This window comes from Kogia breviceps, chromosome 5, assembly GCF_026419965.1.
Source record: "Kogia breviceps isolate mKogBre1 chromosome 5, mKogBre1 haplotype 1, whole genome shotgun sequence".
Lineage (NCBI taxonomy): Eukaryota > Metazoa > Chordata > Mammalia > Artiodactyla > Physeteridae > Kogia > Kogia breviceps.
The window spans coordinates 53,936,073-53,950,979 of NC_081314.1; the positions used below are offsets into that span (position 1 = coordinate 53,936,073).

At 37.7% G+C, this 14,907-nt stretch overlaps 1 protein-coding gene and 1 pseudogene across 1 annotated transcript in view; both read left to right on the top strand.

Moving 5' to 3' along the window:
* The first annotated feature begins 4,877 nt into the window (after positions 1–4,877).
* LOC131756814 (DNA-directed RNA polymerases I, II, and III subunit RPABC5 pseudogene) lies at positions 4,878–5,499 on the top strand (annotated as a pseudogene).
* A 1,772-nt stretch (positions 5,500–7,271) lies between these two features.
* Positions 7,272–14,907, top strand: part of LOC131757519 (uncharacterized) — a 74,738-nt gene continuing 67,102 nt past the window's right edge. Inside the window, exon 1 of the mRNA XM_059065082.2 lies at positions 7,272–7,355. Within this exon, the coding sequence (XP_058921065.2) occupies positions 7,272–7,355 (84 nt within the window). The remainder of the gene's footprint in view (positions 7,356–14,907) is intronic.

The window sequence follows — 14,907 nt, forward strand, 5'->3', positions numbered from 1 at the left end:
CTTCTTATTTAGACATTTTCTCAACACTTAAATTTGTAAAATTAAGACCATTTAAACGTATGTTTTTAGAGAAACGGAAGTTTCAATAACCCACAAAACATCTGTGATCTTTCTGCAGCAGCTTCAGTTTTGTGCCAACATTCCATGTATTTGAATATGAATTAAAACGATCCTTATTAAATAAGAGCAGACAAAGTAGCTGTTTGTACGCCTTAATGTTCATTTTGATTTATCTTAAATCTCTACATTCAGAAATGGGGTGCTGTATTATCAGACCAGGAGGACTGCTATGAAAGATAATTTACTGTTCTAAAATCTCAATTTAAAATAAAGAACATAAAAGAAAACATAAGAGAACCATTGGACTCTAATTGCTTTAAACTAGTTTTGCAGTTTGATTTCATGTCTTGCAAACCTTAATTACAAATCTTTAGGAAAAATCGTGTTTACTTACGAGCATAATCATTCATTGGAGTTATACTCTTATAAAATGATAATGAATATTATTTTCCTTCAGTCACAGTGAGAACATTTTGCTTTTAGTTGAAATAGGTGGTGTGTATAGGTCTTCATTTTTCTTTAGGCAGTTTTCCACCTAAAGTTAGACTAAAGATGTTAAATTTTTCTAATTGTGAAAAAGTACACTTTCTGTATACTGACACATTTTGTTAAACATGGCTTGTTTGCTTCTTTATAGTATTCCTTGTTAAGTGGACAGAAATGTGGCTATTTGATGTTAATGCAACTCTATCAAGGCTGCAGTCAATCAGTGTAAGTTTCCTCCTAGCAAATGTTCATTGATTTAAGTGCCTGGGTGTTTTCCCCTCACATTTTCAGAGCTCTTCTGCTTTATTTCCCCAAAAGGGATGCATAATTATAACTTCTGAGCTTCTTAATCACCAGTAGCATTAATACCTATTTTGGGATATGATAATGGTACCAAAAGTGTCTTTCAGAAATAAAAATGATTTAACCTTTACTGTTGTGATAATGCCCAGGCACTCAATATTTATCCTTAAGCTCTTTATAATATATGTACTATGTCTAACCTTTAAGACATTTGGAGCATGGCAGGAAAGTCAGCTTCTTATCGATATGTGTGGATTCTTAAAGAATGTTAGTACAAATTTTTATAAATATTTGGTGGTCCCTGGGGGAAAATGTCATTCTTACTGTGGTTAGAAAGCAAGTTAGAAATTTCAGCTCTTTTACTATTCAAAGTTGTATACTATAAACAAAAAATCAAAAGACTGCCACAGTTATATTTCTCAGAATAATAGATGGCTGTCTTTTTTGACTAACATTAAATATTCTTATGCCAGAGCATGGAAAATTGTTTACATTAGTCATTGGAATCGTGATTAAAAAAAAAAAAAATCTTCAGGTTTGCTATGCTACTGTAAATAGAAGCATGAAGCTTTTGGATAATGTAGGATTTATTGTGGAGTGGGTATAAGTTGACTTAACTAATAAGCAGGATGGAATTAACAGAGACCAGATAATAATGATAATGCATTTGTGATTGTAAAGTCAATGTATTAAATAGGTTGTTTCTCCTTTTCCCTCCCACTGATTTCTTTAATTTTCAAACTATATGGCCTTCTAGATGACTTTAATTGAAATAATTTGGATTTAGCCAAATACTATCAAAAAGTAATAAATTTTAATATATCACATTAAAATTATGCAGTGGTGATGGGTTTTAATGTTTTCCCCCCTTCTGGTTTTACATTATGAGTACCAATTAGCTGCTAACTATAGAAAAATCATCTTGTGTCTTTTGTAAATTGAATTTTATTTTTTGAATCTTTATGAGGAATTGAAAAACAATAACTACAGTTGATCATGATTATTCATGTAGTTAGGTTCTGTAAAGTCACCACCAACACAGAATTAACAAATACTGAATCATTGCTCCTAGGGGAAATACTGGGGTTATTGTGTGAGCTTCTGGCCACATTTTCACCAACTAATCAATACATAAATTTGTTTTAGGTGTCTTTCTGTTTTGTTGAGTTAACTAACATTGAACTTATGCACCATAACTTCATGCCCAACCCAGGCTTATCTAACACACGTGCTTTCTCCATATGGTCTGTTACAGCCTTCTAGTACGTAGGAACACTAGACAGCATTTTAGCACTACATTTGGGGGCCATTTTAAACAGTAAAATCACCAGTAAAACACAAAAATGCAAAGAACAATGCACTAAATAGAGCAAAGGATGCTTGTTTAAGAGAGCTGAACCAAGGACACAGCATGTCAACTTGTCACCCTCAACTGGGAACATACGCATTGGGCAAGTCAAATTTTTCACCTCTCTATGCATGATTGTGAAAGCACCACAAAAGTTTTAAACAACAGGCAAATTTACAAATACAGAATCCACACATAAGGATCAACTGTACTTAACTGTGTTATAAAGCTGTGACATATCTGTCTGATCTACAGAATAGGATTTATTGCTGAATCATGCTCCGGTATTTCCATAACATTTTAAATATCCATTCTGTCTGAAAGTAAATACTTAGTTCCTAATTGTATGTAGTAGTTTCCTTTTGCTCTTTGTTTTAGCAGTATTTCAGTTCTTTGTCCATTTGTTCAGTAATACCAAACACAACGTGCCAGAATTTTAGGTGTAGCCGTGAATTTAAAAAAAATTTTGCCCTCTTGGACCATCAGATAGTGTGAAAAATGCTATGGTAGGGATTTGCCAAATGTGCTGGATATCTCTACCTCTCCAGTTCCACTCTACTCTCTGCCCTCAAGAGACTTATGAGTGGACCACAGCAGTCGGCTGCTTTGCCTCCTGGCTTCTGGGTGGGTGTGTCTAAGGAGTTTCCTAGCTGGAGATCTGAGGATGGTCAGGGTTAACCTCTTCTCTCTGCTCTTCCACTATGGGCTGCCTCAATAGTCAAAGGTTACCACTTCCTCTAAACTTCTCTTTACTCCTTTCCTTCCTGTTCTCTTCCCTTCTGGCCAAGCGGTGATGTCAGCTCTGCTGATACTAGCCTGGAGTTGTTGAAGCTATTGTGCCTCCTCTTGTGGCTCCGCTACACCCCACATCTTTGTTAGTATCTCCTCCAAGTATCTTAATTTAAGAACCATCTGCTTCCTATTGGGAACCAAGACCAGTAAACCAGAGAAATTCCTAGAGAACAATTCTAATGAAGAGTTTACCTCTTTGATGGGTCCTTGTCCTCAAACATTATTAGAAAGTATCTCACAACCTTACAGAGCATGCCCTAAGAGGTTTTTTTTTGTTTCTGTTTTATGGGGGGTTTTTTTTGAATTTTATTTTATTTTTTATACAGCAGGTTCTTATTAGTTATCTATTTTATACGTATTAGTGTATATACGTCAATTCCAACCTCCCAATTCATCCCACCATCACCACCCCCCTGCCGCTTTCCCCCCCTTAGTGTCCATACGTTTGTTCTCTACACCTGTGTCTCTGTTTCTGCCTTGCAAACAGGTTCATCTGTACCATTTTTCTAGATTCCACATATATGAGTTAATATATGATATTTGTTTTTCTGACTTACTTCACTCTGTATGACAATCTCTGGGTCCATCCACGTCTCTACAAATGACCCAATTTTGTTCCTTTTTATGGCTGAGTAATATTCCATTGTGTATATGTACCACATCTTCTTTACTCATTCGTCTGTTGATGGGCATATAGGTTGTTTCCATGACCTGGCTATTGTAAATAGTGCTGCAATGAACATAGGGGTGCATGTCTTTTTTTGAATTATGGTTTTCTCTGGGTATATGCCCAGTAGTGGGATTGCTGGGTCATACGGTAATTCTATTTTTAGTTTTTTAAGGAACCTCCATACTGTTCTCCATAGTGGCTGTATCAATTTACATTCCCACCAAAAGTGCAAGAGGGTTCCCTTTTCTGCACATGCTCTCCAGCATTTGTTGTTTGTAGATTTTCTGCCCTAAGAGTTTTGATAACCAAAATCCTATTCTGGTAGATACCTATGCAGATAACCACACAAAGAAACAAATTTGTCTTCTTTAGCAAGCTCCTAAGCCAATGTCTGCAGCATTTAGTTATAAGTTTTTGAGTAGGTCCAAATGCATTTACTCCACTCTTCTAACCTAGCCCAGAGACCCTCTGAAACTAAAGTAAATCACACATAGGTCTGTAGTTTTTGGATTGTCCAAAAGGCTCGTCATCTCTATTTCAGCATGACATTAGAAAGAGTAGAGTGGGCTAAAGTTCTCTGGAGTCAAATCATCACACTTTGGTCTCATCTTGTTTTAAGTGAATACCTAGATCACTTCAACTTTTTGTGCCATGGATCCTTTCTCAGAATAATGTTTTTAAGTGCAGAAAATAAAATGCATAGCATTATAAAACCAATTATGTTAAAGTGTAAGTTATCAAAATATGTGTGTGTGTGATACAGTAATATATGTTCGTTTAATAACCAGATCTAGCAGAGAGTTTAATAACTGCTATGACATTGAAGTAGCATGAACAATATATTGAGATCTCTGCAACTGTAATGTGATATGAAAAGACCTGATTTCTGTTAGTGACGAAGTCACGTTACTGCCTAAAACAGCTCTGCACTGTATGCATTTATAATCAAAGGAAATACTAAATTTCAGTTGCAGTCTAGTGAAAAAAAAGTAATTTTTTCCCCATCCAAGTTCACATATCCTCTGAATTCTGTCAAATCCCCTAAAGGTCTGTGGACTCCAAGGTAAGACCCCTTTACCTAGCTAATCAGATACACCAATATCAAGTGAGACTATAACATTATATTCAAAGGCCAGTGATACTTAATTTAGCATAATTTAGTATTTAATGTGATTCACAGCTCATGTCTACTTCATTAACATATATTTAGCAAGTTCCATGGTGGGACAGCCTTCAGGACCAGCCAGATGCTGTGCTGTTGCCATAATCATACCTGTGCACTGTTTCACGTGTAGCAAGATCGTCAGCAACAAGTGGGAGGCCTGCCAGGGGCTGCTGCAAGCCGAGTATACCCAGGAGGACTCCCTGCAGTGCTGCATACTGCTGGCCCACATGGACCTGACCAAGAAGCTGCTCAATTATGCACCCCTGCAGAAGTGATGGTTCTGGAGCCCAGTCATGGTTTGCCTAAAATCTCTTCCTTTGCGGAACACTCCTTCCTCTTCTGTAGTCTCCTCGTTCCATTCTAGGGTGACTGGCCCCATGGAAGAGCACATGACCCAACCCAGACCAATCCAAGTCCTCTCTTCAAGATCTAGAGTTCTAAGGACCAAGTGGGCCTGGAGACACCAATGGCTGTGTTTCCTTCAGGTGGACCAAGCCTGCCTAGAAATAAAACCAACGTGAAAAAAGCAGAACCAGGAAAGACGACATAATGCCATCTTGGAACTCCTAGATCTAGCCCTGCCTGGATTTTTCAGTTACATGAGTGAACGAATTCCTCATTTTTGCTTAAGGTATTTTGTAAGGCTTCTGTCCCTTGGAGCTGAAAGACGACCGACTTACACGGGAAGATAAGTGTGAACAGTGACACTTGAAGTACCTTTGGAGGGAATTAACTCAAAGTGAGGAAGTGCCACAATCAAATTTGCATCTTAGACTATACTAACAACATGGAAATGGGCTCATTAGGGGTAAGTCTAGAGGGAAGGAGAAGATGTGGCTCTTGGAGCAACCATCAGATTCTCTGAATATTTCTAATTAAATTTACGTGTTCTAAACAAAACTTCCCTCTTGTTTTAAAATCGAGATTATTTTCTTATTACAGAAAACTCAGAAAATACTTAAAAGCAAAAATAAGGAAACAGAAAACCCCCAGATCTACCCTGCAGGGACAACCACTGTTAAAACTTAACGTTTATACATCTAAACTCTTACTTGTGTAACTGTGTGTTCACTGAGGTGGGAAAATGTATTAAATAAGTGCAAGTACCTTGCACTTAGAATATGCAAAAACTGCTGATCTGGAAGAAGAACATGTGCGAAACTACAGACTTAACATTTTTTCCAGAAGAACAAATCATTGACCAGCTTATGATTTTAAATTGTGTTTCTGTTCATCAACTTCAAGCTTCAAATTGTGAACTTAATGTTAACCTGAGACTAAGTATATGCCAAATGCATGTTACAAAGATTTCACATTAGGATGTGTTTGATGATCAACATAAGAGGGATTTAGATGAGGGAGATTTAATGGTTAACTTACCCATGTCTTTACCTCTTACAGTTAATAGCAGTTTGTACTGCAAAGAAAAAATAATTACTAACAAATTAGTCCACAACTGAAGAAAATAGCAATGAGTATGTAGAAACTGGTCTGCATTTATTGAATATATAGTCTATACAATATCTGTCAGACTTCACGACTAGAAAGAGCTATTAGATGCTACACAAGTAAGAGCACATCTCCATCCCTGCTCTCTAGTTGCATATACTCTGCAAGGTTTACCAGATTGAAACTCTTATTCTTAATAACTTTGTTCTTACTGTTTAATAGAGGCCTCAGAGTTCTCCACTTCTCAAACTCCTATACATTTGCTTCTACCTCACCTTCCAGGCTGCCTCCAATTCAGTCTCTTTCCTAAGGACAGATTGTAAATTTTATTTTTTAAAAACAGCATATGCAAGGACTCTGAAGATGTCTAGTGATTCCCTCAGGCTCCAACCAAAGTGACATTAAATGACAGTACTGTAAGGCAGCATGGAATGTTTGTTTTAAAGTTTCCATCAATGCCAAGGCACAATTAAAAACAGTTTCCCTATAGCAAGGGGACCAATTCCTGGGAAATAAGCTCAAATTTTCAGCCCCATTGCCTACTCACATTCTCTTTTTTTTTTCTGGCCATGCCACATGGCTTGCGAGATCTTAGTTCCCCTACCAGGCAGTGAAAGTGCTGAGTCCTAACCACTGGACCGCCAGGGAATTCCCCCAACTCACAGCCTTTATTCCACCCTATACAGATTAAGAGTTAGAGTGTGGTGACCAGTAGGGACAGGAGGGATGCCATTTAGACTCCCAGTATAGACCATAGACTGCTTTTCCACGAGGCAATTAACAGTTTTCTACAGCACTCAGGAAGTTGGTCATCTGAAGAATCTTGAAACTGGGAGACCCGATCCACCTTCCCTTCTTTTCTTCGTTCGGCCAACTGAGCCCCTGCTATGTACCAAACAAGGAAGATACAGCATGAGGAACCTGTAGTCCCTGCCCCCAAGCAGCTCACATTCCAGGGAAGGAGCATGCAGCAAGCCTCTGCCCATACAAGAGCAAACATGGTGCAGAAGGAGATCCATCCTCTACCCGAAGAGCACAATCTCTGCCACCTGAAAGTTTCCAGCCTTGTGGGGGAAGATAAGGCAAATACAGAGTCAAACCCTATGTGCCATGGAGACAAAACATTGGTGCTGTGGGGCTTAGGTCATGAAGGAAAGACTGGGGAGGCCAAAAAGGAAGACGGGGTAGCACTTCTGCGACAAGCAAGCGTTTTACCGCTGCAATCATTCATTCCCTGTACTTCCTTTTTACCATCAACAGTTGTTTCCCAGAATTGGGAATATTGCCCTCCAGGAGTTTACAAATCCAAGTGAAAAATAACCACGAACTGTTGGAGTAGAAAGGAAAGGAACAAAAGAATAACTCCTTGGGCCTCTGTGATGGAGGCTTCCAGTACACAGCCTTAACGTCTGGGACAATGTCAAACAAGCATTCCACTTATTTCTTAAGTATCTTGTGCTTATCATAGTTAAACCTGCTTAAAATAAAATCCACCAGGATGCTCATTTTGTTTACCCTATGCTGCACTACAAAGAGGAAGCAACCCAAGACATTGCTGTGCTGCTGAGAACAATTCCATTTCCTTCCTGTTGGCTGATTTTATTTTATTTTTTTGATACAACATGTAATTATGGGAATTTTTTTCAAACAGATTTGTACTATAAAATTCAGTCTCTCCTGCAGCAACATAAGATCTTCCTGCAGATCAAGGCAGCCAAGAATGGTGCATTTAGAGAAGGGGGTTTGCTTTAATGTCGTGTGTGACCAACTTCCTGTTGCCTTTTAATGTTCTCTTGCTGGAACAGCTCAATTGGATAATTAAGAAATGCACACATGCACAGGAAATATTTTTAAATAAAATTTTGAAATAAAGTGTAACATACCTAAAGAAAAGTACACAAATCATAAGTGTATGGCTCAGTGAATTGTCACAGTGAACACACCCACGTGACGTCAGTCAGACCAAGAAGTAGGACACCAGCACCCAGAAACCCCCGTGCCGCCCCCAGCCACCTGACTCTTCCCTTCCCCACCATGTTCACTTCTGCCTGTTTTTAACATCATATAAAATGGAACTATCTTATGTACTCTTTTATGCTGGACTTTTCAACGTTGGGAGATCCATATTGTATGTAGCAACAGTTCCGTCACTTTGCACAGATGATTAATCACATCCTGGATGGAAGAGAGAACCACACAGATGAGTGGAGGTTTCCCTCAGACTGGGACTCCAAGTGCTGTGCCATGGCCTCGTCTCCCCAGCCTAACACTGGATGAACAGAGCCACCACTATCCACTGAGGGTAGATTCCTGGCTGGGAGAGCAGTTTCCTGAGAACTCTCTGACCATTAAACCTCAGTCCCTATTAAGAATTCTTCTCTTCCCTTCACTGTGAATTCAACTAGTATTTGCTGAGCTCCCCCGATGTGTAAATCCCTGTGCTGTGTGAATGCTGCAGGGATAACAATCGCAAGAAGGAGCGATGAGACAGTACACCAATAGCTATCATTCAAGGGCTTAATCTGATTAGAGGTGAAAAGAGAAATACAAGGTACTTTGGGAGTTTTAAAGTCAGAGGAAATCACACTCAGGGATCAGAAAAAGACTTTGCAATGGTGTTCAAGACTTGGAGGCCCAATGGGATCAATAGGATGATCTGTGGAAAGACTCCAGGCCAAGGCTATATGCTGAGTAAAAACAAAAAACAAAGACAGATAAGGATCACTTTGTGGAGAGTAGTAAGTGACCCAATTGTCTTAATCAAAGGGAATATTGGGAATTGAGGGGTTTTTTTAAAGTATAGTTGATTTACAATGTTGTGTTAATTACTGCTGTACAGCAAAGTGATTCAGTTATACATATATTTACACATTTTTTAACATCTTTATTGGAGTATAATTGCTTTACAATGGTGTGTTAGTTTCTGCTTTACAACAAAGTGAATCAGTCATACATATACATATGTTCCCATATCTCTTCCCTCTTGCGTCTCCCTCCCTCCCACCCTCCCTATCCCACCCCTCTCATACACATTCTTTTTTAATATTCTTTTACATTATGGTTTATTGAATATAGTTCTCTGTGCTATATGGTAGGACCTTGTTGTTTATCAGGAATTGAGTCTTGAAAGCCAGAAGGAAATCATTTTGCAGGAGGCCTTAGATGTCAAGGTGAGGAAGGAATTTATTCCAGTGGCTTTTTCCACTGGCTTCTGCCCTTCAGCCTACAAGGGTGCTCAGACCTCCCTTTTCTAACAACTTCTGTCCACTTTTCTTCTCTCCTAAGTATCTTTATTCCTCCCTTCACTCCTCATCCTTTTTAAGAGTCTTATTCTCCGCTTCACTTTAACCCACTGCCACCTGGTTTCTATACCGAACGTTCTTCCAAAATTACTATTGCTGAGATCTCTGTATCTCCATCTGTACAGGGCTGCACCCCTTACTGTCCTCAAGTCACAATTGGCCCAACTGGAAGTCCAGTCATCCACGGTCCCCATATATAATCAGCCACCAAATTCTGTCCATTCTATTTCAAAAGTGTCCCTTTACTTACTGAAATATTTAAAAGATCTCTTGACTGCCATTCTGCTTACTGATTAGCATCGAAGATCTGGACTGGGTTTGACTCCTGGAGCCACAGCCTAGAGAGACAGAAGGGGAAAAGGGAAGTCCTATGTGGGAGCTCACCAGCTTCTATACTTCAGGGTCTTCAAGAGCATCTTCTTTTTCTTCTCTCTTTTTAAAGTTTAATTTTGTATTATATTCACCTGGTTCAAAAATCATAAGTTATAAAGGGTATACAAAATCTCTCTCTTAACTTTGCATCTGCCCAGTTTCTCTTCCCACTCCACCTCCTCCCCTATAGATATCCTACCAGAGTTTCTTTATGCATATATAATAAAGTATGAATAAAAGTTCTTATTTTCACTCCCTCCCACCCTTTGTTTTTACCCTAAAGGCACACACTATATCCTCTCTTCTGTATCTTAACTTTTTTCCACTTAACAAACATGTGCTGGTAAAACTTTCCATATCATTGGATAGTAGAGAACTGCCTTATATTTTTAATTTTTATTTTATATAGGAGTATAGTTGATTTACAACGTTATATGAGCTTCAGGTAAACAGCAAAGTGATTCAGTTATACATATACATGTATCTATTCTTTTTCAGATTCTTTTCCCATATAGGTTATTACAGAGTATTGAGCAGAGTTCCCTGTGCTATACAGTAGGTCCTGGTTGGTTATCTATTTTATATACAGTAGTGTGTATGTGTGAATCCCAATCTCCCAATTTATCCCTCCCCCAGCCTTTCCCGTTTGGTAACCATAAGTTTGTTTTCTAAGTCTGTGAGTCTGTTTCTGTTTTGTAAATAAGTTTGTTTGTATTAATTTTTTTAGATCCCCCATATAAGTGATATCATATATTTGTCTTTCTCTGTCTGAATTACTTCACTTAGTATGATAATCTCCAGGTCCATCCATGTTGCTACAAATTGCATTATTTCATTCTTTTTAACGGCTAATATTCCACTGCATATATGTACCACATCTTTATCCATTCATCTGTCAGTGGACATTTAGGTTGTTTCCATGTCTTGGCTATTGTAAACAGTGCTGCAATGAATATTGGGGTGCATGTATATATTTTTTTAAATTTTATTTATTTATTTATTTATGGCTGTGTTGGGTCTTCGTTGCTGCAGGTGGGCTTTCTCTAGTTGTGGCCAGCAGGGGCTACTCTTCGTTGTGGTGCGCAGGCTTCTCATTGCGGTGGCTTCTCGTTGCGGAGCACGGGCTCTAGGCACGTGGGCTTCAGTAGGTGCAGCACGTGGGCTCAGTAGTTGTGGCTCATGGGCTCTAGAGCTCAGGCTCAGGAGTTGTGACACACAGGCTTAGTTGCTCTGCGGCATGTGGGATCTTCCCAGACCAAGGCTTGAACCCGTGCCCCCTGCACTGGGAGATGTATTCTTAACCACTGTGCCACCAGGGAAGTCCCATGCATGTTATCTTTTTGAATTATGGTTTTCTCCGGATATATGCCTAGGAGTGGGATTGCTGGATCATATGGTAAGAGAGTTGCCTTATTTTAAGAGTATTTTCCTAAAGTGCCGGTGTCATAAATGCCTGAAAAGTTTATTATATGTCTTTTCATTCAGTCTGGTTGAATTGCCTATCAACCATAATATTTAGGTACTACATTTTTTTAATTGAAGTATAGTTGATTTACAATGTTGTGTTAGTTTCTACTCTACAGCAAAGTGTTCAGTTATTTATATATATACACATTCTTTCTTATATTCTTTTCCATTACGCCTTATCACAGGATATTGAATATTGTTTCCTGTACTATACAGTAGGACCTTGTTGCTTATCCATTCTATATATAATAGTTTGCATCTGCTAACCCCAAATTCCCAATCCATCCCTCCCCCACGCCCCTTCCCTTTGGCAACCACAAGTCTGTTCTCTGTGTCTGTGAGTCTTTCTGTTTCATAGATAAGTTCATTTGTGAATACTTCAGATTCCACATACAAGTGATATCATATGGTATTTGTCTTTGTCTGACTTATTTCACTTATATGACAATCTCTAGGTCCATCCATGTTGCTGCAGAGGGCATCATTTCATTCTTTTTATGGTTTTGTAATGTTTCATTGTATAATATATATGTGCCACATCTTCTTTATCCATTCATCTGTCAGTGGACATTTAGGTTGTTTCCATGTCTTGGCTATTGTGAATAGTGCTGCTATGAACATGGGGGTTCATGTATCTTTTTGAATTATAGTTTTGTCCAGATATATGCACAGGAATGGGATCACTGGATCATATTGGCAACTCTGTTTTTAGTTTTTTGAGGAACCTCTATACTGTTTTCCATAGTGCCTGTACCAATTTACACTCCCACCAACAAGTAGGAGGGTTACTTTTTCTCCACACCCTCTCCAGCATTTGTTATTTGTAGACTTTTTAATGATGGCCATTCTGACTGGTGTGAGGTGATACCTCATTGTAATTTTGATTTGCATTTCTCTAATAATTAGTGATATTGAGAATCTTTTCATGTGCCTGTTGGCCATCTGTATGTCATCTTTGGGGAAATGTTTATTTAGGTCTTCTGCTCATTTTCCTATTGGGTTATTTGTTTTTTTATTGTTGAGTTGTATGAGCTATTTATATGTTTTGGAAATTAAGCCCTTGTCGGTTGCATCATTTGCAAATATTTTCTCCCATTGTGTAAGTTGTCTTTTCATTTTGTTTATTGTTTCCTTTGCTGTATAAAAGCTTGTAAGTTTGATTAAGTCCCATTTGTTTATTTTTGCTTTTATTTCTATTGCCTTCAGAGACTGACCTAAGAAAACATTGGTATGATTTATGTCAGAGAATGTTTTGCCTATGTTCTCTTCTAGGAGTTTTATGGTGTGATGCCTTACGTTTAAGTCTTTAAGCTATTTTGAGTTTATTTTTGCATATGGTGTGAGGGTGTTTTCTAACCTCATTGATTTACTGCAGCTGTCCAACTTTCCCAGCACCTCTTGCTGAAGAGATGTCTTTTCTCCATTGTATATTCTTTAGGTGCTTTGTTTTTTGAGTACAGCAGGTTTGAGAGCAATTTGCTAGAAATATTAACCAGTTCTCATCTTTTCTCTATTCCAAATCAGCTATAAGAATAACTGAAATTTAAACACACATCAAAGATTATTACTCCACATGAGAAAACAGGATGCTGCCACTTTTCAGAATAAATGCCTGTTGGGGGTAGAGTGGCAAAAGTGTAGAAAAATCGGTTTGGGGGTTAACAGCAGGAAATTAGCAGACCTACAGAACTGATAGTGGTCAGAAACTTGGGAGTTTGGAGGACTGGGATGGAATGGCTGATTCAGGTGTAGCGAAAGGAAAATGTCACCATTGGCTAAAGGCAAATGCAGAGGTGGATCTGGTGTCCTCCAGAAGTGCAGAGCTGAGCTCTAAACATTAACTCTCACTTCCTATACTGATGACTTGAAGTGATTGACTTGAAATATAATAAGCAGAAGCAAACTACAAATAGAAGAAATTTTTCTAAATCTGATAAAGAGTACCTACAAAAATCTATTACAAACATCACATTTAAAGATGAATTACTGAAAACTTTGCCACTAAGACTGGGAATGAAACAAGAGGGCCTCCTATTCAATATCATACTGGAAGTACCAGCTGATGCAATAAGAAAAGAAAAAGGAATAAAGGGCATAAGAATTGGAAAGAAAGAAATTGTATGACATGATTATATACAAAGAAAATACAAAAGAATTTACAGACAAGCCACTAGAACTAGGAAAGCTACTGGATAAAGGTTAACATAGATTAAAAACTCAGTGGAATTTCTATATACAAACAACAAACAAGTAGAAATTGATTTAAATGATACCATTTACAATAGCATCAAAAAATGTAAATTACCTAGGATTAAATCTAACAAAATGTGCACAAAATGTTATTGTGCTGAAATAACACTTCTCTACACTGAAAACTGAAAATATTAAGATGAACTAAGACATATTAAGAAGACACAAATAAATGGATTAATATATAACATGTTCCTGAATTATGACAATATTATAAAGATTTCAGTTCGCCTCAGATTGATTTATGTGTTAAATTAAGTTCTAATCAGTATCCCAACAGGGATTTTTTAAATAGAAATTGATAGGCTGATTCTAAAATGTAGATGGAAATATAAGGGCCAAAAATAACCAAGACATCCTTGAAAAAGATTAATACTCACATGTTTGTATTCACTTGATTTACAATAAAGATGATACTCCACTCTGGTGGGGAGTGAATGTGAGTCAATTGGATATCTATATGGAAAAAATATATTGACCCCCTACATTATGTCATACACAAAAATGAATTCCAGATGACTAAAGGTCTAAATATGAAAAGTAGAATAATAAAAGTTTATGAAGAAAGGAGAGGAATATATCTTCATGACCTTGGGTACATAAGAATTTCTTAAACAGGTCACCAAAAGCATGCAGACAATAAAGGGGAAAAAAATGATAAATTTAACTACAGTAAAAGTAAAAACTTATGTTTATCAAAAAATACTATTAAGAAGGTGAAAAAATAAGACAGTAAGTGAAGATATATATAGTACTTATATCTGACTTGTATCCAGAATATATAAGGAACTCTTATGAATCGGTAAGAAAAAAGCAGATAACCCAAATAAAAAGTAAGCAAAAGATTTGAGCAAGCATTTCTCAAGTAAGCATCTGAAATGTTTCTCAAATAAACATGTGCAAACATCCTCAATATCAGTAGTCATCAAATGAAAACCACAGTGTGACACCACTACATAACCACTAGAATGGCTAAAATAAAATACAGAAAATTCAAGCGTTGGTGAAGATGTGAAGCAAATGGAATTTTCATGCCTTGTCAGCAGGAGAATAAATAGATATAATAATTTCAGAAAGCTGTTTGGCAATATCTTCTAAAGCTGAACACATGCCAACTCTATGACCTAACCATTCCACTCCTAGGAATATACCAAACAGAAATGCATCAAAAGATGTTTACAGGGCTTCCCTGGTGGCACAGTGGTTGAGAGTCCGCCTGCCGATGCAGGGGACACGGGTTCGT